Genomic DNA, 23,904 nt, shown 5'->3' on the forward strand with positions numbered 1-23,904 from the left:
TCTTAGGTTTTGATGGTGTAAACAACCATCATTGTTATTTCTTTGTAGTCTTTCTCCTTCAGGCGTATTATAAAAGAACTTTCTTACCATGAGATTACGTGAAAATATTTCTTAAATTTTGTGTATGGATTGTTGGTCTTTTGATATGTGAATTTTCAAAATATTGACCAAATGGAACTCTTCCAGGTCAACTTTGGAACCATCGCCAAGTTCCCCAACATTAATATTCTTTGAAGTTCCATTAAATTATATAGATTAACTTGGGGGAGGTTTTAGAGCTTTAATATGCCAGATCCATACATCTCCCATGATTATCCTATGTCTCTCCATTTACTGCCTTTTATTATTATAATTTGTAATCTTATTCATGTGGATGGTGTTGTCTTTCATTAAATCTTTTCTGTCTTTATAATGGCAGTTCTCTTCCCACTATTTAAAATTTTTAATTGCTGATACATATTTAGGGAGCATGTTGTAAGTGATTTTCTTATTAAATTATTGTCAGGTCTGCTTCATTGATTCACAAAATCTGAGTGAATGCTCTTACATAAAAGAGAATGATAGTTTTAGATCTTTCTTTATGCCTCACATTTTTCTTGCCTCATTGTAATTGGCTGGAACTCTGAAGAATAGTGTTCAACAGGGATAGTGCCAGAGATTTTTGTCTGCTTTTATAACTGAATTTGATCTGTGGTTTGTTAATGCTAGTTTTGTACTGGCTTTTTAAATTATTCTGATTTCATAAAGACAGTGGGAAGGCTTTCTATTTCTCTTTGGTTGGTTTATGACCTGGGAATTGGCCTTTTCTTGAAGGCGATATATAAGTCCTCACCTCTAATGCTATCTGAATTCACAGCCATTTGGAGAATTAATTCTCTGACACTCTTTTTACATTTCTTCCATGTTTATTTGTCCATATATTTTTGTCTTTAAAATGTCTGCAGGTCCCTGGTATTTTGACTCTGTTCCCGTGGAGAGCTGCTTGTTCTGAAGTTCTGGAAAGGATCCTCTTCCCAAACAGGTGATTTACATACCTGAAGGTATCCTGTCACCTCTGAGAAGTTGCACTAGCGTCTTCTAGGGGACTGGAGTTTCCTCTGGGATATGAATGCCAAAGAGCAGTCTTGGGCTTCCTGCCCTTTCATCTTTGCCATTCAGGCCTGCTGGGTTTGAGAGCTCTGCCTTGTCAGGGGCAGTCTCTCTGTCCCTCTTAGCCAAGCATCACTCTAGTCGTCAGAGCCTGGATACTTGTCCTTTTCCTTCCCTGGCTTTGGAAGTCTTCTGCCTGGCAGGGTGCCATCTCATGCCCTCCCCTCTGTTGTCACCTGTCCTCAAGGAGGGCAGGGCAGACAGGGAGGCAGTGCTTGATTGCTGAGGGTCTTCCTGATGGACATGTATGTGTGTGTGTGTGTGTGCGCGCGCGCGAGTGCGTGTGTGTGCTCGCGAGTGCGTGTGTGTGCTGATGCTTCAGAGGACAACGGTGGGAGAGAGCATGGGTGGGGGTGGTGTTTGTGCGTGAGCAGAACCGAAGCCCATCACTGCAGCGGGGAAAAGGGCATGGCAGAGTTTGCTACATTTATTCCCAAATGATAAATGAAACACCTTGTTTTCTCTTTAAACATTAAAGAAAGAACTTTAATTTTAAACTTACTGGTTTTCCATTTAAAACAAAAGCATAGAATTTTTGCTGCATATTGTTTTGTTCTTCCTTGGAAGTAAAGCCAGAAGTACAAAACTGTCAGGTGAATTAATTCACCCACCCAAACCTAAATTTCTTTCCCATATTGCCTACCTTCTTGTACCATTTGTGGCTGTCCACAGAGGGAGATGGTTTAGGTAACGGGAAATGTATAGCCTTAATTGGTTATGTTAGAAAAAAGATGAAAATCAGCTTTTAAACTCAGTCTAAGAGGTTTTTCTAAAAAGAAGGGGCAGATAATAAAAAGACAACTAGGGAAATAAATGCAGCAATACAGAGGATTATCAAAGCTGGTTCTTTCCTAGAGGGGTTGATAGAAAAGTGGGCAGGTGAGGGTGGGTGACACACCAGAATGTTCTTTGGAAGCAGGGTCATAGAGGTTAATCCAGGATGTTCTCTCTCCCCAGAAACTTAGCTGTGCTTCTTCAGCCATGTGATAATGCGTGCCTACATCTAAAACTTATTTTATTTATTTATTTATTTATTTATTTATTTATTTTTAAAGTTTATTTATTTTGAGAAAGAGACAGCATGAGCAGGGGAGGGGCAGAGAGAGAGAGAGGGAGAGAGAGAAAAAATTCCAAGAAGGCTCAATGCTGTCAGCACAGAGCACCATGCGGGGCTCAAACTCACGAAACTGTGAGATCATGACCTGAGCCGACACTAAGAGCTGGATGCTTAACCAACTGAGCCATCCAGATGCCCCTAAAACCAGTTTTTAAATGGGTTTATGTCTGTTAATTTCAATCTGTTCTACCATTGTTGGTACCTGACTTTGTGCCAGGCAGACACTAGAGGATACAAGTCTGGAAAAGTGAGTCTCTAATCCCTCAAGTAGAGTTTATAGTTTAGACTGCAGAGAGGGGCAAGTTAACTGCAGCATTTAAAAATACATGTGAGGAGTGCTTGCAACACCTGAGAGAGGGATAGTGCAGCTCAGGAGACCTATCGGAGGAGGTGGTGTTAGCAGAGCCCGAGGCTGGGGTTCAGGACAGGCACTTGTCAGAAGGGTGTGCGGTGCCGAGGGAAGGGGTCCTGAGCAGACCTGCAGACTCTGCCACTCTGGCCAGTAGAACTTTCCACAGTGATAGAGATGTTCAGAAATCACCAGAAATGGTAGGTTTGGCCCTCATTCCCTGTATCCCCTTTTCCATTTTTGCTGAGGACAAAAATCAACCTCCACTTTTAGTAATGCCTGGCACCTTGAGCATTGTGGGCATTGGGTTGGTAGGCCTTTTAGGTATATTAGCTTATTTAATCTCACAGTTTTGAAAGGGTTGAGGGCTGTTGTTCCTTGGTGTAGATAAGGGGACAGACTCCAGGACGTTGAGTAGTTGCCCACAGTCATGACACCCGTTAGTAGCAGAGGTGACTCTCAAACAGGTTTGATGGTGCCCAGAGGTCATGCTTGTTACCCCTGTGGGAGGCTGTGTTTGTGTGCTGCGCATGCATCTGTGTATTGCGAGTGTGTGCATCTCTGCCCCCGTGGTTTGTTCACAAAGCGTTGTTGATGCCCGTGTAGGGCAGCCCCACACTGCTCTGATCCTCAACTTCTGGGACATGTGTGTATCTCCTTACGATCTACAGGTCCCTGAGTACTGACTGTCACAGCCTGCCGCGTCTTTCCTGTTGACTCATGTTTGGTTCCTCCAGTGAAAATCTCACTTAGAAAAATGCTGCCTCCAAAGTACTTGTCTGCCACCAAACCGAAGAAGTCTTGGGCTCCAGATGTGCATGAGCTAGACAGTGACTTGACTAAGGAGCCGGATGCCACCGTAAGAGAAGGTGCAACTGACCCTGAATTCTTTCATCAGAGGTTTCGGAATTTCCTCTACGTGGAATTTGTTGGGCCTCGGAAGACACTGTTTAAACTCCGAAACCTCTGCCTCGATTGGCTGCAGCCAGAGACTCGCACCAAGGAGGAGATTATCGAGCTCTTGGTCCTTGAGCAGTACCTGACCATCCTTCCAGAAAAGATCAAGCCTTGGGTGCGGGCAAAAAAGCCCGAGAACTGTGAGAAGCTAGTCACTCTGCTGGAAAATTACAAGGAGATGTATGAACCAGGAGGTGAGGCACGGTGGAGGCTGTCGGGGAGCCATGATCTCTCTGGGGTTCACAGCCGCAGCACCACTGGTAGTCGAGGCCAGGTCACTCTCTTCGTGGGGTGCCAGCCTGTCATAGGATATGCAGTGACACACCCCTAGCCCCTCTCTACTACCCACAGGATGCCGGTTGCACCTCCTCCCCAGCTGTGACAGCCAGACGTGATGTTACCACCTGTCCCCGGGGAGTAGAGTGCCCCAGTTAAGAACCGCCGCCTTAAGGTGGTGTGGGTAGGAAAGGCACACCTCAGTGAGGGCCTCTGTGAGGAACTGACAAGCCTCTGTGCACCTCACAACCCTGGCCTGGGCTCCTTTTCATGACACGAAGGGTGTGTTACCCCAGAGAGCTGTGCGTGGCTGCTATGTGGAGAGGAGGTGAGGGCGGTCGCAGCCACGTAGCCTGCCCAGGCGTGGTAGGAAGCTGAGGAATGTGGGGATCAGATCGCTCCAGCTTCCCGGGGAGGCAGGGGGTTGCACGGTTGGGGCAAGGGCAGACTCCACTCGGGGGAGCTATTTTGAGAACACAGGCGAGAGGTGATAGAGCATTAAGTCAGTGTCTGGTGTCCTCTCAGATGACAACAACAGTGACCTGCGCAGCGAAGACAGCATAAGCCGGAAGGGAGCAGAGTCCCCACCGCCACGTTCTGCGTCGTCATTCTGCAGTGAGTAACTGTGTCAGGTCATGCCTTTGGGGCAGACTTGGGCCCAGCTTCCCCGCCTACCAGCTCCGCCCATTGCCCAGAAGTGCATGGTGGGCCTGGCACCATCAGTGGAGACAGCGGTGCAGATCTGAGGGGAAGGGCAGTTGATGATGGAATGAGACATTTTTATATCCAAGCAGACACCAGTGTCTGGTGTGAAATACAATTTTTTTTTTTAAATAATGAGAAAGTATTTGAAGCTGTTTGAAATTGGCCCAGGAGGGGCAGAGTTCATCACTACTTTGCCTCTAAAACCTGTTTTAAGGTCCTTCAAGAACTTTTAAAAAGGAAGCTTGCTTTTGGGAGGGCATGTGTTTTGTCTCTTTGGAGCAGAGTCATGTGCACATTGAGACTGGCGGGCGGGTCTGAAGTCATGGTCCAGAGTGTGGGGCTGATGGTGTGGCAGCCAGCAAACAACAGAAGTGTCTGCAGGGGCTGGCCTCTAAACCACGCTGTGGCGCTTGCTTTGCCATCCGTGGCACTTGGGCAAAGCCTCCAGAAGTGGTGTTCTGGGTCCAGGGTAATCAAAAGAGCCCAGGTCATGCATGGGAGTCTGGAGACCTCAGTGTGGGATCCATCTCCTCAAGGGAGGAGGGGGATTAGGGCCCCCATCCTGCGTGGCCCAGAACCGTGTTAACTCCTCCATGTCTGGCTTTCTCAGGTGACCGGGACCGGGACTGGGACCAGGAGTGGGACCGGGAGCGAGACCGGGACTGGGATCTGGACTGGGACCGGGACCGGGAGCGGAGAGGCAGGAGCAGAGACCTGGGGTCTCGGGACCGCTGGCCATACCCCAGGAACCCCAGAGGCAGTATGTCCCATGCTTGGACTTCCCTGGTGGGCGTGCAGGGCCACACCACACCCTGTCCCTCTGTGACGCCTTGTCTCTTCCCAGGACTTCCTCAACGGGACCTTTCCCTTCCTCTGATGGAGAAAACAACTTTTGCGACAGAAAGAGAACGCAAACGTAGGGATTCTGTGATGGATTATGAGTCAAGATCCCAGGTATGCTTAGGTCTCCTCTCTTTCTGGAAAGGCCATCTTCATTTCATGGCAGAGAGGCCTTTCTTTCCCAGGAGGGTATGCTCATCCACCCTTAGAATCCCACCTGGGTGCGCAGAGGGGCACTTCTGCCCTGCATGGAGCCCAGGCCTGTCCGCAGAGGTGGCAAGTGGCTGGGGTGACTCCTGCCTACTTTCTGATTGACCCACATTGTCAGAGGAGCTCTTTGCCATCCCACACCTGTGGCATGTGGTACATCGGTCATGTCAGTGGTTCCCTATGGAGCCAGGGAAGCAGAACCATTGCAGGGGTCTTTCTGGCCCACTGCAGGGAACCAGGGAGGCTGTACATCCACACAGCACACAGGCAAGAGAGAGCGAAGGCTCTGGAGCCAGCGAGGGCTGGGTGTGAGGCCCAGCTCTGCCACCTGCTAGGTGTGCAGCCTTGGACCATTTGCTTGACTAAGCTGAGCCTCAGTTTCCTCATTTGAAGAATGGATGCAGTGACTGGGTCAGCGGGCTGCTGTGAGGAGTGAGTGTGATTCATGTGTATCCAAGAAGGGCTTAACGTGATGCCTGGCATGCGGTCGGCGCCGCCTGCGTGTCGGCAGTTCTGGCAGTAGTTTTAGGAGGCGGTATGCTGGGGAGATCAGTGGAGGGAAAAAGGCCTTGGGATCTGGGCTGACCTGCATGGAGTAGGGTCACTCGTGACCCAGCATTCTGAAGGGGAGCCGCAGCGTGGAAAGGGCTTTGAGAAGAAGGGGAGCCGAGTGCGAGGAGCCTGCATCTCCTTTTAGCACTAAGGACCTCGCCCAGGTCAGGGAGTGCCATGGTGTCTGAGGTTGTCGGGGTCCCCACATGCCCTGGAAACTTCAGGCCTTAACAACAGAGTGGAATTCAGCAGTCCCACAAATAAGCCTTCGTGGGATACCGTGTGATGCTCGTTCCGCAGAGCTCTGGGAAGGAAAAATTGAGCGCTGGGAAGCAGTTGTCCCAGTGGTTTGGATTTGGATTTGAAAGGAAGCATCTTGAAGGCAGTAACCCTTGACTTCTGAAGGCCAGGTGAAGGTAGGGTCAGGAGGTCTCCGGCGAAGGCCCGGGGACAGGAACCAGACAGAAAACCAGACAGGCCAGAACCCCGAGGGCAAAATTGCTGAGTCAGCCACAAGGTGGGGTTGGGCCTGGCCACAAGGGTCTTGTGTCCTGCAGCCGAGCAGAGAGCTCAGGTCAGTCCCCAGTGCACTCCTGCAGTGGCACTCAGAAGTTGGCATCAGCCGATGGAAGGCTTCGGATCCCACCCTGAAATCTCTGTCACTGGTCCCCTGTCTGGGAGATAAGCAAGGAATGCAGGTGTGTATGAGAGGGAGGAATCGGCAGTGTCCAGATGTTGGAAGCAGAGCACCCCAAAGCAGCAGTTACAGGGGAAGGGATGCGGAGGAAGGTGGGTAGGGTCGGAGGTGACTGTCCCTCCAGCCCAGATGTCCTTGTCCCTTGTGCCAGGGAAACTGTCTAAGTTTGTGACACACTTAGTTTGCTACTGATTTTGTTATCTTATTTGAAGAAACCAAATTGGCCAAAATTTTAGGAATCTAGACGAAAATACTAAACAGACTCACTCTTAAGCTTGATTTTTGACAACAAAAAGGCTCTGTGATACGCCCTTACCTCCGAGAATGTGGTGCGGTGTGCATGCACGGCTTGCAAGCCCTGCTCCGTTCCCACTTGTCTGTAGAGGGATGAGCGATACGAGCCGTTATTTAGGGGGTGTTGAAACAGTCATGAAATAGAGATGAGAGGAGGTTGCTAATTGGCTTTTGTCTTGCTTTGCTCTTTAAATGCCTTTCCTCGACCCCGGTGAGGGTTGGCTCCTGGTCAGTGTAGGCCGAGAGTCTAGCCGCAGCGGGTCACTCCTAACCCGGCGTGCCGGGCTGGCGGCAGGCAGACGAATGGTATCGTGAAGCACCCAGAGCAGGAAGTCCTCATCCTCTTTTAGCGCCGCATGTAACTCTCTGAGCTGCTTGCTCTCCGGGTGTCACCCATTCGAGTGGAACTCGGTGGGCGCTCCTGCAAGTTGAGGTGCCGTTTTGGCTGCAGATACTAAGTGACGAGCCGCTATAGGGACGCCCACTTATGGAGATTAACTTTACCTTAAATAAAGCATTGTTTTTCTTTCATAGAACAGCGTAGTTCAAAATTCAGTGTGCTCTTATTTTACTCAGGCAGACGGAAAGAAGAGTGTGAAAAATAACCCTTCCCTTTTGCCTTTGCCCATGGGGTCTCTCAGCACGGGGGACGGTGACCTTTCTGACTCCCTGAGCCTCCCAAGTTCTTGACCTCCTCTGCTCTCTCTGCTAACGCCCCAGGTCAGGAGCCCTGGTTTCCTTCCTCTCACTAGGGATGTCCTGTGTCCCTGCTGGCGTAGCAGAATACGCCAGTGCTGGGACTCAGGACATACTGTCGCAAACCTGAGCCTAGTGGAGCTTTGGCTCTTGAGCTTGCCACCGGACAGGGGCTGGGCAACCAGCAAAAATGATGCCAGTTTGCTCTATAGGGTGCCTGTCCCGAGTTTTAGAGCCTCCTCAGCTTCTGTAGCTTGTGCGTCGTTCTAGGCCTTCTCAGCCCAGACTCAGAAAGAATTCTAGTTTTGAAACTCTGCTCAGTTTTGGTTGTGGCTTTGCTTTTCATCACTAGATGTTGGGAGTTGCATCAATGAGGCCTTCCTCTAAATCCCAGTGTATGTGCTGGTTTATCTTGTCATGCGTGCCCTCTTGTTTCCGCATTTCACACGGCTGTGTCCGTGCCACTTCCCAGCAAGGAGCTGTAATAAATTCAATATCAAAATGTCTTTACATAGTAGTTTAGTAATTTACATTTTTTATTACGTAATTCTTCTTGATGTTTGAACAACACGTCCCGTTGCAGAAAACCCTCACCCGTAATATCGCAAGGTGGGTTGATGCTGACTCTCCCATTTTACAGATGAAGAACCTGAGGCTTAGAAAGATTTCTGTTCCCAAGGTTGCATGGCTCAGAAATGGTACAGTCCTCCTTTGGTCCTTGAGTTTTCTCTGGTTCCAAAACCTGTAGGCTTCCCACGGTGCTATGTCCATCCTTACATCTATCTCCAGGCCTCAGTGCCGTCCGTGGTCCCTGGGACAACACTTCCCTGAGACTGCTGATGTCCTAGGGCATCAATAAGAAAAGGTACTGTGAGGTCCTGCATAGGAGACTCTTCCGAGTAATTCAGGGACTTGTAAAATGACTTTTAGAGACGTGTTCAGCAGGTGGGAAAGTCAGCTATAAAATGAAGGCATTCAGTGCTTGAGGTTCCATCAGGGTTATTTGGGACATCTCCACACCTGGAAGAGCACAGCATGTACCCATGTTGTGCAGTGAAGGTGAACACAGGACACAGTGGGACCGCGGAGGGAGGCTTAAGTCCCACCTCCTGACCAGACGTCTGCTGAAACACGTTTTCCGTCCCTGCACATGCCATGTGTAGTCCATGTTTGGCCTGTTGAAGCTCTCACACCACCGCCCCCTTTCTCTGTGTCAGAGTCTTCCCACTTAAGGCCCCACTGAAGTTCCTCTACCAAACCCATTTAGCACTGATTATCTGTACCCCACTTTATTGTTTATTGTTCTCTAATTGTTTCATGAGTCTTTTCTCTCCAACCAAATTATAAGCTGCATGAGGGCAAGGAATGTGTGTCATACGTCTTTTGGATCTTCCTCACAGTCTAGCACCAAGGTAGGTACGCAGTAGGTCCGTAGTAAAACTCGCCCTGGATCACTCAGAACCCCAGACACTGTGCGCACTTTCTACATATCTGTGTGTGTAGCACCCGTATTGCCAGCATTCTTCTCTCTTGGGCACCCATGGAAGGACTCCATCGAGAGGTCTGTGTTTGGTATTTTAGGATGCCGTGTCATACCAGGACGTTGTGAACCTGACCGAGGACAGGAAGCCTCAGAACCCGATTCAGGACAACATGGAAAACTACAGGAAGCTGCTCTCTCTGGGTAAGCAGAGAGACCCAGTTACTGGAGCTTTTTGTCACCTGACTCTTAAAGCTGTAGGACATTAGACTCCATGTTAATATGTTTGGATTTTAAGGGTGATAAGAAGCCTTTGGAATATTTTAAGCAGAGAAATAAATGATGAGATGTGTTTTTGAGAAATCATTCTGGCTTTGGGTATATTGAGTGTATTGTACAAGGTCATGGAGAATGGGGAGATGGCTCTTGCCACAAGAGTTGGTACTTTTTCTAGAGAGGTGGCAGTGAGGATTTTTAAATACCTACTTAGAATGGGATCCTGAGTTCCAGTTTGGACCTCCCTTGAAGTTGGCTAGCATAGTGGGCAGTTGGCTGGCACTGAGGGGAGAGAGCTTTGCAAGGCAATGGAGCCTCAAGGAGCTCTGGTGTTAGGGGAGCAGCTGAGGAAAAGAGTCAAGAAAGAGGAAGAGAATCATGGAAGCCAGTGAAAAAGAGGGTGTCAGGATTTAAGTGTTCATTACAGGAAGGTGAAGACTGAAAAAGGTGCACTGGATTTCAGGACATGTAGTGGTCTCTGTGCAGATTTCTAGGTGGAATCAGGAGAATTAGTTAAAATTCAGGTAATAAGTCATACAGAGAAAGATACCATATGTTTTGACTCTTATGTGGATCCTGAGAAACTTAATAGAAGACCATGGTGGAGGGGAAGGAAGAAAAAAAGTTAGGGAGGGAGCCAAACCATAAGAGACTCTTAAAAACTGAGAATAAACAGAGGGTTGATGGGGGGTGGGAGGGAGGGGAAAATGGGTGATGGGCATTGAGGAGAGCACCTGTTGGGATGAGCACTGGGTATTGTATGGAAACCAATTTGACAACAAACTTCATATTAAAAAATAAAATTCAGGCTAGAATGGGCTGAGGAGTGGACAGTAAGGACATGGGACTGCACATAGAAGACACTCCAGGAGTTGGGCGTGGGCCACCTCCTGTTTAGTGGTTCCTAGGAAGGTAGGCACCATCTTACGGTGATGAGTCTTGTGCCCAGCTTGAGCATAAGCTGTCATATCATTCTTGTGAACAGGGGTTCAGCTTGCGGAAGACGACGGCCACTCCCACATGACACAGGGCCATTCATCGAGGTCAAAGAGAAGTGCCTACCCAAGCACCAGTCGAGGTAAGCACGAGGCAGGTTGTACCTAGTGGCCATTTGAGTTAATGAGATGGGAGCCATACATACGTATTGGTAGACCTGTTACATTTTATATTCACACCATCACCACAGAAGTCTCAGTGTTACAGGTACAGGAATTAGGGAGTATTTACACTTGGGGTTTCTTTTCAGGTCTAAAATCTATGCCTGAAACCAAAAAGTCAACCCATCGGCGGGGAATTTGTGAAGATGAATCTTCCCACGGGGTGATCATGGAAAAATTCATCAAGGATGTTTCGCGCAACTCCAAATCAGGACGGGCAAGGGAATCTAACGATCGGTCCCAGAGGTTCCCCAGAAGGCCAGACAATGATTGGAAGGAAGTTTCGTTCAACAAGAGGGAGTCGGTGATTCAGGAGAGGGGCTATGAAGGGAATGGCTTTGGGGGAGGCTTTAATTTTAACTCGAGTCTTGTTTCCAAAAAGAGAGTTCTTGAAAGAAAAAGGCGCTATCAGTTTGACACAGATGGGAAGGGTTCAGCTCACGAGCAGAAGGGCTATGCAAGGAAGAGACCTTTTGAATGTAGTGAAATGAGAAAAGCCATGAGCATGAGCAGCCTTAGCGCCCCCTCCTTCACTGAGTCGCAGCCACTTGATTTTGGGGCAATGCCCTATGTGTGTGATGAATGTGGGAGGTCTTTCAGTGTGATTTCCGAATTTGTCGAACATCAGATCATGCATACTAGAGAGAATCTCTATGAGTATGGTGAATCGTTTATTCATAGTGTGGCTGTCAGTGAGGTTCAGAAAAGTCAGGCTGGAGGGAAACGCTTTGAATGTAAGGAGTGTGGGGAAACCTTTAATAAGAGTGCCGCGCTTGCCGAACATCGGAAAATTCATGCTAGAGAGCATCTTGCAGAATGTAATGATGAGGAGTATGAGGAGCCATTCATGCCTAGCCCAACCTTCAGTGAGCTCCAGAAAATATATGGGAAAGATAAATTCTATGAATGTAAGGTGTGTAAGGAAACCTTCCTTCATAGCTCTGCCCTAATTGACCACCAGAAAATCCATGGTAGAGATGACAAAGATAATGAGCGTGGGGAAGGCTTTAAACCCAGCCCACCCCCCAGTGATCTTCCGAAAACGTATGGTAAAGAGAAAATGTATGAATGTAAGGTGTGTGGGGAGACCTTCCATCACAGCTCATCCCTGAAAGAACACCAGAAGATCCATACTAGAGGAAACCTCTTTGAAAGTAAGGGTAAAGTGTGTGAGGAAACATTTATTCCTGGTCAGTCCCTTAAAAGGCGTCAGAAGACGTACCCAAAAGAGAAGCTGTATGACTTTACAGATGGTGGGGATGCCTTTAGGCAAAGCTCAGACCTCAGTGAGCATCAGAAAATTCATTCTCGAAAGAACCTCTTCGAAGGCAGGGGGTACGAGAAGTCTGTCATTCATAGCGTGCCCTTCACTGAATCCCAGAAGAGTCATACTATAACAAGACCACCTGAAGATGATGAGGACCAGAAGGCGTTCACCGTCAGCTCTAACCCTGATGACAACCAGAAGGTTCCTCCTCAAGAAAACGTCTATGAGAGGAAACCATACGAGAGGTCTGTTATTCATAGCCTAGCCTTTGCTAAGGCTGAGAAGAGTCACAGTGCAGTGGGGCCCAGCAAACCAAAAGTGATTGCAGAGTCTCCCATTCAAAGCTCAGGTGTTACCGAACATCAGAAAGCCCATGCTGGAGAGAATACCTCCGAAGGAAAGAAATACGAGAGGTCTGTTATCCATAGTGTAGCTGCTTTCAAACCTCCCAAAAGTTGCAATGGAAATGAAGTCGTTGAATGTGAAGAGAAGGGAGAATCCTCCACTTCTGTTTCAGACCGTCATGATAAGCAACAGAAAACTCCTGCCAGAGAGAACCCTAATGAAGGGGGTAAGAATAACAACTACAAGGACTCTGTCATACAAAGTGTATCCCATATGGAATCTCAGAAAAGTCCAACTAGTCAGGGATCCAGTGAACTTAAGAAGGATGGCGAATCATCTACTCCCACCTCAAATGTCCGTGAACATCAGAAGGCTCGTTCGAAGAAGAAAAACATTGAGCGTAGGAACTATGAGACCTCTGTAATTCACTCCCTACGTTTTGGTGACCATCAAACATTTCGCCCTAGAGAGAAATTCTATGAATGTCCAGAGTGTGGAGAATCTTTTGTTCGTAGCTACGACCTCACTGAGCATCTGAAGATTCACGATAGAAAGAAGCCCTCTGGAAGTAAAAACTACGAACGTTCTGTAATTCGCAGCTTAGTCTCTACTGATCCTCAGACGAGTTACGCTGAGCAGCAACCACAGACAAGTTATGCTGGACACTCATCACAGATGAGGTACTCTGACCAAGCAGCGCAAACGAGTTACGCCAAACACCCAGTGCAGACGAGTTACTCTGGAATGCACATGAGTTACGCTGTACAGCCAGCGCACATGAGTTACACACAGCAAGCAGCACAAACGAGCTACATGGTGCAACCGACACAGATCAGTTATGACGAGGAGCAAGCGCAGACAAGTTACGCTGAACAGCAAGTGCGCAACAGATGCAGGGAGTGTGGGGAATGCTTTGCCACCATCGGAGACCTTGGTGCACATCAGAAAATCTATGCCCGAGAAGAATTCCATGGTCGGAAGCTCTTTGGAGACACTGTTATTCAGGGCATAGGCCTTGAAGGGCCTCGGCCGGAAGAGCCTCGGCAGAATGAGCCAGATGAGCAGGACGAGCAGGACGAGCCTGAAGATGCAATCTATGGCTGTAAGGACTGTGGGCTAGGCTTTGCAGATCGCGCAGACCTTAAGGATCATCAGAAAGTTCATGGCAGAGAGTATCTCATCGAGAGTCGTGAGTACACCCATTCTGTAATCCACACCCATTCTGTCAGTGAGTATCAGAAAGATTACATCGGAGAACAGCTCTATGAATGCCCGGCATGTGGGGAATCCTTCGTTCATAGCTCATTCCTTTTTGAGCATCAGAAAATCCACGAGCAAGATCAATTTTATGGCCAAAGAAGGTATGATGAGCCTTTTGTGCAGCCCCTGGTCATTAACCCACGGAGGCCTCGTGCCCCACAGAAGAATCCCACTGCAGGAACATCCCTTCGGTGCCACGTGTGCGGACAAGACTTCATTCATGGCTCTGTCCTCGGTGAGCATATGAGAATTCACACCAGAGAGGATTTACCGGAACAGGGCCAGAGAAGTGAAGATGCAGTGAGTCCAGGCTTAGCCCTTACTGAGTTTCAGAGAAGTCAAACCGAAGAGAAACACTATGAATGTAAAACATGTGGAGAAACCTTCCTCAGTCAGTCAGATCTTAGGGAGCACATGAGAATTCATGAGAAAGACGAGCCCTATGATTATGGGGCCTCTTTTGTTCACACTTCATTTCTTACTGAGCCCCCCAAAAGAGATTCACCATTCTATGAATGCAAGGACTGTGGGAAGTCCTTTATTCATAACACCGTTCTCACCAAGCATCAGAAGCTTCATCTTGAAGAAGAGGAAGAAGAAGGAGCCCAGGAGGTGGAAGCCAATGTCCTTGTTCCACGAGAAGTGCTGCGGATCCAGGGGTCAAACGTAGAGGCTGCCGAGCCCGAGGTGGAGGCTGCCGAGCCCGAGGTGGAGGCTGCCGAGCCCAATGTGGAGGCTGCCGAGCCCAATGGAGAGGCCGAGGGACCAGATGGGGAGGCTGCAGAGCCAGATGGGGAAGCCGAACAGCCCAACGGAGAGGCCGAACAGCCCAATGGAGATGCTGATGAACCAGACGGGGCAGGGATCGAAGACCCAGAGGAAAGAGCTGAAGAGCCAGAGGGAGATGCCGATGAGCCAGACGGGGCAGGGATCGAAGACCCAGAAGAAGAAGGCGAAGATCAAGAGATTCAGGTTGAGGAGCCATACTACGACTGCAGGGAATGCGGAGAAACCTTTGCTTCCAACTCTGCCTATGGCGAGCACCTGAAAACCCATGCCAGGGTGATAATATTTGAGCCTGGAAATGTCTATGGGGAAAGCTCCCGCTACACTGAACATGCCAGCACCAGCACCAGCGACAACGACAGGGCCGATGACAAGTATTTCAAGTGTGATGTCTGTGGGCAGCTTTTCAGTGATCGCCTGTCCCTCGCTAGACACCAGAATACTCATACCGGCTGAGAACATAAGTATAAAGGTTAGGAAACCTTCACTTAGAACTTGACCCTTACTAAACCAGAGACTTCAGACCAATCCATAACAATGTCAGAAGAAACTTACCTTGGCACGTACACACCTGACTTTTAACATCAGACAACTCAGACTAGAAAGAAACCAAAGGTGGAAACTGCTTTGGTCTCAGCTCTCCCCCATCTAGCTCTCCCCCATCCAGCTGTCTCCCATCCAGCACCAGTGTGTGCATATGGGAAAGCTCTAGCACATACCTTGCATCTGAGTGACCTTATTGAGGGAAAACCCCAGGGGTTTTTGAGACTACAGAAATCGCCCCAGTCAACTGTAAATGACATTTCTGTAACCTATATATAATGCTCCCTGCAGTGTATATAAAATAGCATATCGTAGCAAAACAGTAATCACATATCTTTGGATTTAATATGATATACAGTTACAGTTTACTGTGCAGAGGTACCTTACCTGGTACTCGGATTTTTTTTTTTTTTTTTTTTTTTTTTTTTGGAGGAGGAAGAGAGCAACAAATTAGAATATATTTCTAAGCATCTTAGATTCTGAGAAAGACTTCTTGTGCATTATTTGGACCCCATTGGTATCGTTTCGAGTAATTGTGTGTCATTCCTTACTCTTAAGTATTCCTGTAAAAGTGTAAGCATGAAAGGTAAAATGTCTTTTATTCTTTGCTGTTTGAAAAGAGAAGTGTTTTGAACTTCCTTTTCAGCCATTTCGTCTACACCAACACTTTGGAACCTAATGCTGTGTAAGCCTTTACAATATGTGGATTGGCCTTTTGTGACCCAAAGTGGTTGGTTGCCACATTGTACCTTGCAGTGGTTCTCATGCTAAAATATTACAAGTTTTGTTTGTTTTTTTTTTTAACCAACCTGATGTGTGTTTGATAATGAATTTACAAAAACTGAAGCTTTTCCCTATAAATCCTACGTTTTTGCCTTTAAAGAGTGGGTTGCAACCATCACTAGATCACAGTAGTGCCTACTGACGGTTGAGAACCAGAGGGAGAGACTTTTGTGTTGTAAATAAGGATGCAGGCTAACTACTTCCATCACTTCCTTTGTGCGCTTCCTGCCTTAAGTGACAAGTAGCATCGTGGCTTCAGTAGTGTGAACTGCCACAAGTCAGTCTGCACCCTGGGTGCCCAGGAGCTAGTATCCTTAGAGCTTTCTATCGCTTACCTGATTTCTTGTCTTCACCTGTCTGACCCTCCTCCCCCATGTCTAACTTAAATTTTAAAAATCAAAAAAAAAAAAAACAAAAAACAACAAAAAACAACAACAAAAAAAGCTTTCTTTACAGTCAACTTAAGCTTAACATGGACTCAGGTTCCCCAGCAGCCTTAATTTGTTTCCTTACCATCTGTTCCTCCCTCTTGCAGCCCTTCTAAGTATCTCCGAGCTATCTATCCACTAGTGTCACGTTTGTCGGATCACCTCAGTTTTCCATTTAATCACAAATTGACCTCATAGCTTGAGGTTTCCTGTGTCCTGTTCTGTGGACCACCTGTACTCCTTTTGCTTCCCCTCCCCTTGCATAATGACTATTAAATTTTTTGGCTTTGAGTTGGCTGGAAAAAAAAAATTAAAAAAAAAAAACCTTAGAAAGTGGATCTGTAGATTAAGTGAGCAAAAGACAACAGCAGATAATTTGAGCAAGCAAAATTAACCTATGTGCTGGGGGAACGTGTCTAAATCTTCCTCTTCTAGATCCGCGTGGTTAGGGCTTGGGGAATGTGTGTCAGAGCTGCAGGGAATGCCAAAGTTGAGGAAGGCTGTAGGGTTGAGAGCACGAAGCAGAAATGAGGAAGCCAAAGAAGGAAGTCCTAATACATCGCCAGATCTAGGAGGGTGGGGAAGCAGACAGAAGGAAAAATGGGAAGCAGGGCTGGGAAGCCCAGGTTGGTGGGAATGAATTGAGCAGGATGTCCTGGGCAGTGAAGAAGGGGCCTTTTTGGTATAGGTGAGGGCCAGCTGCATAGAAGGACCTGAGGTTGGAATGGACAGCCAAGAAAACAGGAGAATCGAGGCCCCGCAGCACAGGAGGGGGACCCTTTAGATGGGAACCAGCGTTGATGTTATCAGGGTGAACTTGGGTTGATCGCTGTTGGCAGTATTAATCGGTAGAACCTTTTCAGAAAACAACTTGCCAAATGACAGGGTGTCCATTCCAATCTCATGTTAGTGAAAAATTAGGAATGACATAAATGCCAAAACAATAGGACGATTACGTGAAGGTATTCATGGACTGTATGCAGCTGCTTAAAAATGATAATCAAGAGTTATGTAGCAACGTGGAAATATATTTACGGAATATTAAGTGGAAAAAGCAGGACACAGAATTATATTTATACTACAATTATAACTGATTAAAAATGTATGCTTATAGTCAAAAGCTGTTGTGTTGTTGTTGTTGTTGTAGGCTAATAGTTGAGCATTATTTTCTTAATTCTTTGAATGTTCTTTATAGTAGTGTTACTAAAAAGTTTATAATCACGTTTCCATTGTGAACATAATTTGAACACGTCATCAGACACTTGGAAAATACAGAAAAGTGGAGGAAAAAAAAATCCATATTCCAACCTTCCAAAGACAGATACACACTCTTCAACATCTTGTTTATTCTTGTTTCTGTGCACAGGTTTATGATTATAACTGTGTCAAAACGTGTATTCAGAATAGCTGTTATGTTACCTTTGTGGAATTATGGTTAAACACTTTCATCTTAATGTTTTCAAATGTTCCTTATGATAGTGTTCTTATAACAAAGTTTATTGTGTTTGTTTCCATTACAAGCATAATACATACCCAGAGGAAAATTTGGAAAATATAGTAAATTAGAAAAGAGGAAAAAGTCACCCATATTCCCAACACCCAACAACTACTGTTAACATCTTGATCTATTTCCTCCATCTTGTTTTAGTGCACAAGCTTGTGATTATAACAGTGTTAAATATGTATGCATAAAGTCTAAAATGAAAAAAATACTGAAAATAATTAAAATAGTGTTGTCATTGTGGGATTATGGTTAAATATTTTGTCTCAAATTCCTTGAATGACCTTTGGTGTTTTGGTATTAAATCTTGTGTATGTATTTCTCCATTACAAATATAATACATACTCATAGCAAACTTTGGAAAATTCAGTAAAACTAGAAGAAAAGTAATTCACCCATATTCCCAACACCCAGCAACAGTTGCTGTTAACATCTCGGTCTGTGCACCAGTCTATGATACTTAGGGTGTTAATGATAGGTATACATAGAGTCAAAGATGGGAAGAAATATGGAAAACAATTAAATAGTTGTGTGGTCGTTGTGGGATTATGGTGAAATATTTTGTCTTGGTTTCCTCGAATGGTCTCTATCATAGTGTTTTGGTAATCCACCTTTATTACATATATACCATTATAAACACTGTATGTGTTCATTATAGAAACTTTGAAGTTACAGAAATGTAGAAGAGAAACTCACCCATATTTTCACCATCCAAAGACTGTGGTTAACATCTTGATATATTTTCTTCATCTTGTTTCTGTGCACAGGTTTTTGGTTTGTTAATATGGTTGTGGTTGTTCTATCTATCTGTAATAGTGTCAACAATAAAAATAAAGTTAAAAATAAGATATTGGTCAGTCTCCTCTTTTGTCCATTTTACGTGTTTGGGGTTGGTAAATATAGTCTTTTGTTATGACCAGAAGTCCAAAAGCTCAGTGCCTCCTTAGGCCCTTAAGTTTGGCTTACAAATCTTACAAATCTTACTCCATTTTTAAGTATTGCATATCTCAACAATTCCTTTTAAGAGTACATGATTATGCATTAAAATTTTTTTTTCTATGTTTTTATTTTATTTTTGAGAGCGAGAGAGAGAGAGAGAGAGCAGGGGAGGGACAGAGAGAGATGGAGACAGAATCTCAAGCAGGCTCCAGGCTCAGTTGTCAGCGCAGAGCCTGATGTGGGGCTTGAACTCACCAACCACAAGATCATGACCTGAGCTGAAGTCGGACGCCCAACTGACTGAGCCACCCAGGCATCCCTTTGAGTCCGTATTTTTTTTTTTTTTAATTTTTTTTATTTTTGGGACAGAGAGAGGCAGAGCATGAACGGGAGAGGGGCAGAGAGAGAGGGAGACACAGAATCGGAAACAGGCTCCAGGCTCCGAGCCATCAGCCCAGAGCCTGACGCGGGGCTCGAACTCACGGACCGCGAGATCGTGACCTGGCTGAAGTCGGACGCTTAACCGACTGCACCACCCAGGCGCCCCTTGAGTCCGTATTTTTAACTGCACTTATATATATTCCAGTACGTTTTTTAACTTGATAACCACAACTATATTTCAGTTACTTGAGTTAGCATTTTTAATTTTTAATCTCAAATAGGAGATTCTCTCAAACAAAAAACCCACAAACAAGAGTGATCCCTTAACATAAAAAGGTTAATATCATGGTTTAGAATCTCTTTAAAGTGTCTATTTCCAACTCTTCCTTGAGGTTAAAAGTTTTCAGGGGAGTCACTTCCCTTATTTTAACCTGACTTTACTACCCAAAACATCTCACGCATTTGGTAGGGTGTCATTCCCCAGTGAATTGGGAGTTTTTTGTTTTTTTGTTTTTGGTTTTTTTTAATATAATTTATTGTCAAATTGGTTTCCGTACAACACCCAGTGCTCATCCCAACAAGTGCCCTCCTCCCTGCTCATCACCCACTTTCCCCTCTCCCCCAACTCCCATCAGCCCTCAGTTCTCAGTCCTTAGAAGTCTCTTATGGTTTGCCTCTCTCCTCTGTAACTTTTTTTCCCCCTTCCCCTCCCCCATGGTCTTCTGTTAAGTTTCTCAAGATCTACATATGAGTGAAAACATACCGTATCGGTCTTTCTCTGCCTGACTTACTTCACTTAGCATAATACCCTCCGGTTCCATCCACGTTGCTGCAAATGGCCAGATTTCATTTTTTCTCATTGCCAGGTAGTATTCCATTATATATACAAACCACATCTTTATCCATTCATCAGTTGGTGGACATTTAGGCTCTTTCCATAATTTGGCTATTGTTGAAAGTGCTGCTGTAAACATTGGGGTACAAGTTCCCCTGTGCATCAGCACTCCTGTATCCCTTGGGTAAATTCCTAGCAGTGCTATTGCTGGGTCATAGGGTAGATCTATTTTTAATTTTTTGAGGAACCTTGTAATTCCACCATGACCAGAGATTTTTGGCCAGGTTGCTGACTATATCACTGCTGGCTACAATGGTGGTGTGCATTATGCCCAATTTGGAATTGCTGTCCCTGACTCCATGACACAAAAATGGTTAAATACTTGACTCCTTCTAGTCTGCAGGTCACATCATTGGATTCTACTGTTAGATATAAAAATACAGTTTTCATTTAATTCTAACTGTAGAATTTGACAGTGGCAGGATCCCTGGTGATTTCGTATTATTAGAAACTTTTATTTATATTAAAATGAAATCCCACTGAACTATGGTTATCTCTTGTGATGTCTAACCCCTTGGTCACAGCACTGATGGCCTTTCTATGTGAGGGGTCAGTGTAGTTCAGGGTGAGAGGGTCAGTTCTCTTCAAGATTGATTTCCTGAGGAGTATATTACAAAAGGGAGTAGAGGAAGGTAATTAAGTGAAGGTCATTTGGGCTTGCCTGACCAGCATTTATACTCTTTAGGAATCCCTCCACTGCATGTCAGTTGTAGAAGTAACCACACCCAGGCGCCATGTTTATTCCATGAAATTTGACTCCCCCCACCCCCCACCCACACACACACACCTGGTCTCAGCTGATGGGTGCTCTTGGGCTCCCAGTGTGCAGTCAGACTCAGACTAAGGGCTACCTGAGTGGTCATAGGTTGGGGCTGGGTGTGCTGATGGACAAACAGGTGTGGAATACGGCCATATAGCTGGAGGGAAACTTGGCTCATGGTGCTTCACCCACCCTAGTACCTTATGGATCCTGGCTGAACTGCCTACTTTTTGAGTTCCCTAAGAATCCCTGTATCTTTAACCTTCTTTACAAACCAAAAAATCCCTTCCCTTTTCTGGAGACTACTCTGTCTTATGTGAATGCCATAGTGTCCTCCCCTTTCCCCAACCAAAGGCTGACCCTGGTGTCTGTTAGGCTCCCAGAGCAGGATAATGCAGAAGTCATTCCAATGGTAGTGCTGATTGTTACTAGTTCCTGTACAGAGATAGCTGTTCTGGTAACTGTCCTTCTTGAGGAGTCATTGATTGTCTGGGCTACCCCATATCCTTCCAATCTATTCCTTATTTGCTTTACTTGGCCAGCATTAGTTATTTGCAACCCAAAAGAGCCCTAACTGAAATAGAAGTTGATACCAGAGCATGGATTGGAGATAATAAACCTGAGGGAAATGTAGGATACTTTGAATTTGATGTTAGGCCTTGGGATGGGAAACTCAAGGATCAAGGCATATGGCAGTAAAATACCTAATTATTGCCTGTGGTTGGCCTTCTGGAGTCATCTGCTTCCTGGGGTGAAGGGCTTGATAGTTGTTGTCATAGACAGATTCAGAAACCATGAAAAATGTCAAGGGACACCTGGGTGGCTCAGTCGGTTAAGCACCCGACTCTTGATTTTGGCTCAGGTTATGATCTCATGGTTCATGAGTTCGAGCCCCACCTTGAGCTCTGTGCTGACAGTGTGGACCCTGCTTGGGATTCTCTCTCTCTCTGCCCCTCTCCCGCTCACATGCTCTCTCTGTCTCTCAAAACAATTTTTTTTTTTTTAATGTCAAGAACAGAAGTATAGGAGGGTTTCTACAGACACCTTGATCCTGCAGGTCACTGACTTATTCAGCTACATTGATAGCCTTGCTGTATTTGTAACATGGAAAGTTTGGGTGGCCCTAGGGAAACAGGATCCTGGCAATCGGAAGGACGATGTGTGGGAGACTTGGAAAGATTGAGACAGCTGAAGCTCCAACCACTTGGAAACACTCCTCATTTCACCACTTCCCGCCCACACAAGAGAGAGTTGAGGGGGCACCTGTGGGAGGGGCAGCAGTTGAGATGCTCTGTGATCTCCATGGTGATGGGAGGAAGGAACCCAAGTGTTGATAAAGGAAGGAGCCACTTCTCATAGGAGGCCTGGCTGCTGTAATGAGATCCCAGGGGGGAGTTCCAACACAGAAACTTGGGTGTGATGCCCCAAAAGTGACTTATATAAGAAAATAAGCCAAAGTACAGGCTCATAAGAAGAAGAGGTGGACTAGGGCCACCGTACTGGAGTCACAACCTCCTTGAGTCAATTTATAGACACTTAAGGGAGAGTCCCAGGACCTTTGAGGAAGGACTCTGCTATGTATGACACTTACGCCTTACCCCTAGTCTCCTGTAAAGGGACCTGCAGCCATTTACACAGACAATCCATTTGTTGACAAAGAAATAAATCTTCCAAGGACTAGTGGACGTTGTACCTGAACAAACTAATTCTTGGGGATCAGAACATTGCCACATGAAGAGCAATTGAGATATAACAAGTTGGGGCACCTGAGTGGCTTGGTCGAGTATCAGACTCTCGATTTTGGGTCAGGTCATGATCCTGGGGTCACAGGCTCGAGCCCTGCATCAGGCTCTGCACTACATGGGACCTGCTTGAGATTCTCACCCCCTCTGCCCCCCTCTTCCCCCACGCTCTCTCTCTCTTAAGAAAAAAAAAGACATAACTATAACACGTTGTCTGTGGGCAAACAGGTTACTGAGAACTGGGCTCTGCACTTCTTAGATGCACCTTCCAGATCCTTCCTTTGATTTAAGTCACTCCCCGCCCTGGGAAGGCATGAGTGAGAGAGAAGCCAGGACTGGTTCTGTATCTACCCCACACCAGCCAGACATCTGGAGGCAGGAGGATCACGTGGAGCCCCTTTCATCATGGAGAGGGCAATGTTTTGTCCTCAATGGAAGAGAAACTCGTTCTGGATTTAGATTTTTCTTTCGCTGCCTACCGGCCTCTGCTCAGTGTCAGTGGGCTTGCTGCCCCACTTCTGTACCATATATAGCAGTAATGAATCCCAATAATGCTGCATAACAACCAACTGTGAAAACCTCAATAAATCACACAATAAGTGTCTGTAGGATCGGTTTGGGACACCTCCTGATGGTGACAGAAGAATTCAAAATAATCATCTTTAAGAAGCTCAGTGAGTTAGAGACACCTGGCTGGCTCAGTCAGAGGAGCATGTGACTCTTGACCTCAGGGCCGTGAGTTCAAGCCCCACACTGGCGGAGGGAGAGTTACATTAAAAATAAATAACTTTGGGGGCGCCTGGGTGGCTCAGTCGGTTAGGCGTCTGACTGTGGCTCAGGTCATGATCTGACAGTTTGTGAGTTCAAGCCCCGTGTTGGGCTCTGTGCTGACGGCTCAGAGCCTGGAGCCTGCTTCGGATTCTGTGTCTCCCTCTCTCTCTCTCTGCCCCTCCCCTGCTTGCACTCTGTCTCTCTCTGTCTCTGTCTCTCTCTCTCTCTCTGTCTCTCTGTCTCTGTCTCTCTCAAAAATAAACATTAAAAAAATTTTTTAATAAATAAATAAATAACTTTTAAAAAGGCCTAGTGAGAACAGAACACAGATAAACAGGTCAATGAGATCAGGAAGACAATACATGAACAAGCAGAACATCAGCAGACATAAAAACAAACAAAACACCCAAACACTGGATCTGAAGAATACAATAACTACTGAGAAATTTGTGAGTGGAGTTCAAAAGCAGGCCTAATCAAACAGAAGAAAAAAAATCAATGAACTTGACACAAAGTCCTTCAAAATGATCTAGTCAAAACAAAAAGAATGAGAAAGAGTGAAGGAAGCCTAAAAAACTTATAGGACTACATAAAATGAACAAATATGCACATTATGGGGAGTCCTAGGAAGGGGAGGGGAGAAGAGGGGAGGGGGAAGGGAAGGGAGGGGAGAAAGAAGCAGAAAGCCATTTTAATGAAGTAACGCCTGAAATTCCCCCAATTCTGGGAAAGCACATAAACATCCAGA

At 46.1% G+C, this 23,904-nt stretch overlaps 1 protein-coding gene across 4 annotated transcripts in view; it reads left to right on the top strand.

Annotated features, from left to right (window-relative positions):
• Nucleotides 1-18,514, top strand: part of PEG3 (paternally expressed 3) — a 33,308-nt gene extending 14,794 nt beyond the window's left edge. For all 4 annotated transcript variants that reach the window (XM_058707475.1, XM_058707478.1, XM_058707476.1 and 1 more), the window contains 8 exons: nucleotides 945-1,021; nucleotides 3,287-3,766; nucleotides 4,374-4,463; nucleotides 5,164-5,313; nucleotides 5,398-5,507; nucleotides 9,424-9,526; nucleotides 10,584-10,676; nucleotides 10,845-18,514. In XM_058707475.1, coding sequence (XP_058563458.1) covers nucleotides 3,373-3,766; nucleotides 4,374-4,463; nucleotides 5,164-5,313; nucleotides 5,398-5,507; nucleotides 9,424-9,526; nucleotides 10,584-10,676; nucleotides 10,845-14,869 — 4,965 coding nt within the window. In that variant the 5' untranslated portion in view covers nucleotides 945-1,021; nucleotides 3,287-3,372 and the 3' untranslated portion in view covers nucleotides 14,870-18,514. The remainder of the gene's footprint in view (nucleotides 1-944; nucleotides 1,022-3,286; nucleotides 3,767-4,373; nucleotides 4,464-5,163; nucleotides 5,314-5,397; nucleotides 5,508-9,423; nucleotides 9,527-10,583; nucleotides 10,677-10,844) is intronic.
• The last annotated feature ends 5,390 nt before the right edge of the window (nucleotides 18,515-23,904 follow it).

This window comes from Neofelis nebulosa, chromosome 17 (assembly GCF_028018385.1).
Source record: "Neofelis nebulosa isolate mNeoNeb1 chromosome 17, mNeoNeb1.pri, whole genome shotgun sequence".
NCBI lineage: Eukaryota > Metazoa > Chordata > Mammalia > Carnivora > Felidae > Neofelis > Neofelis nebulosa.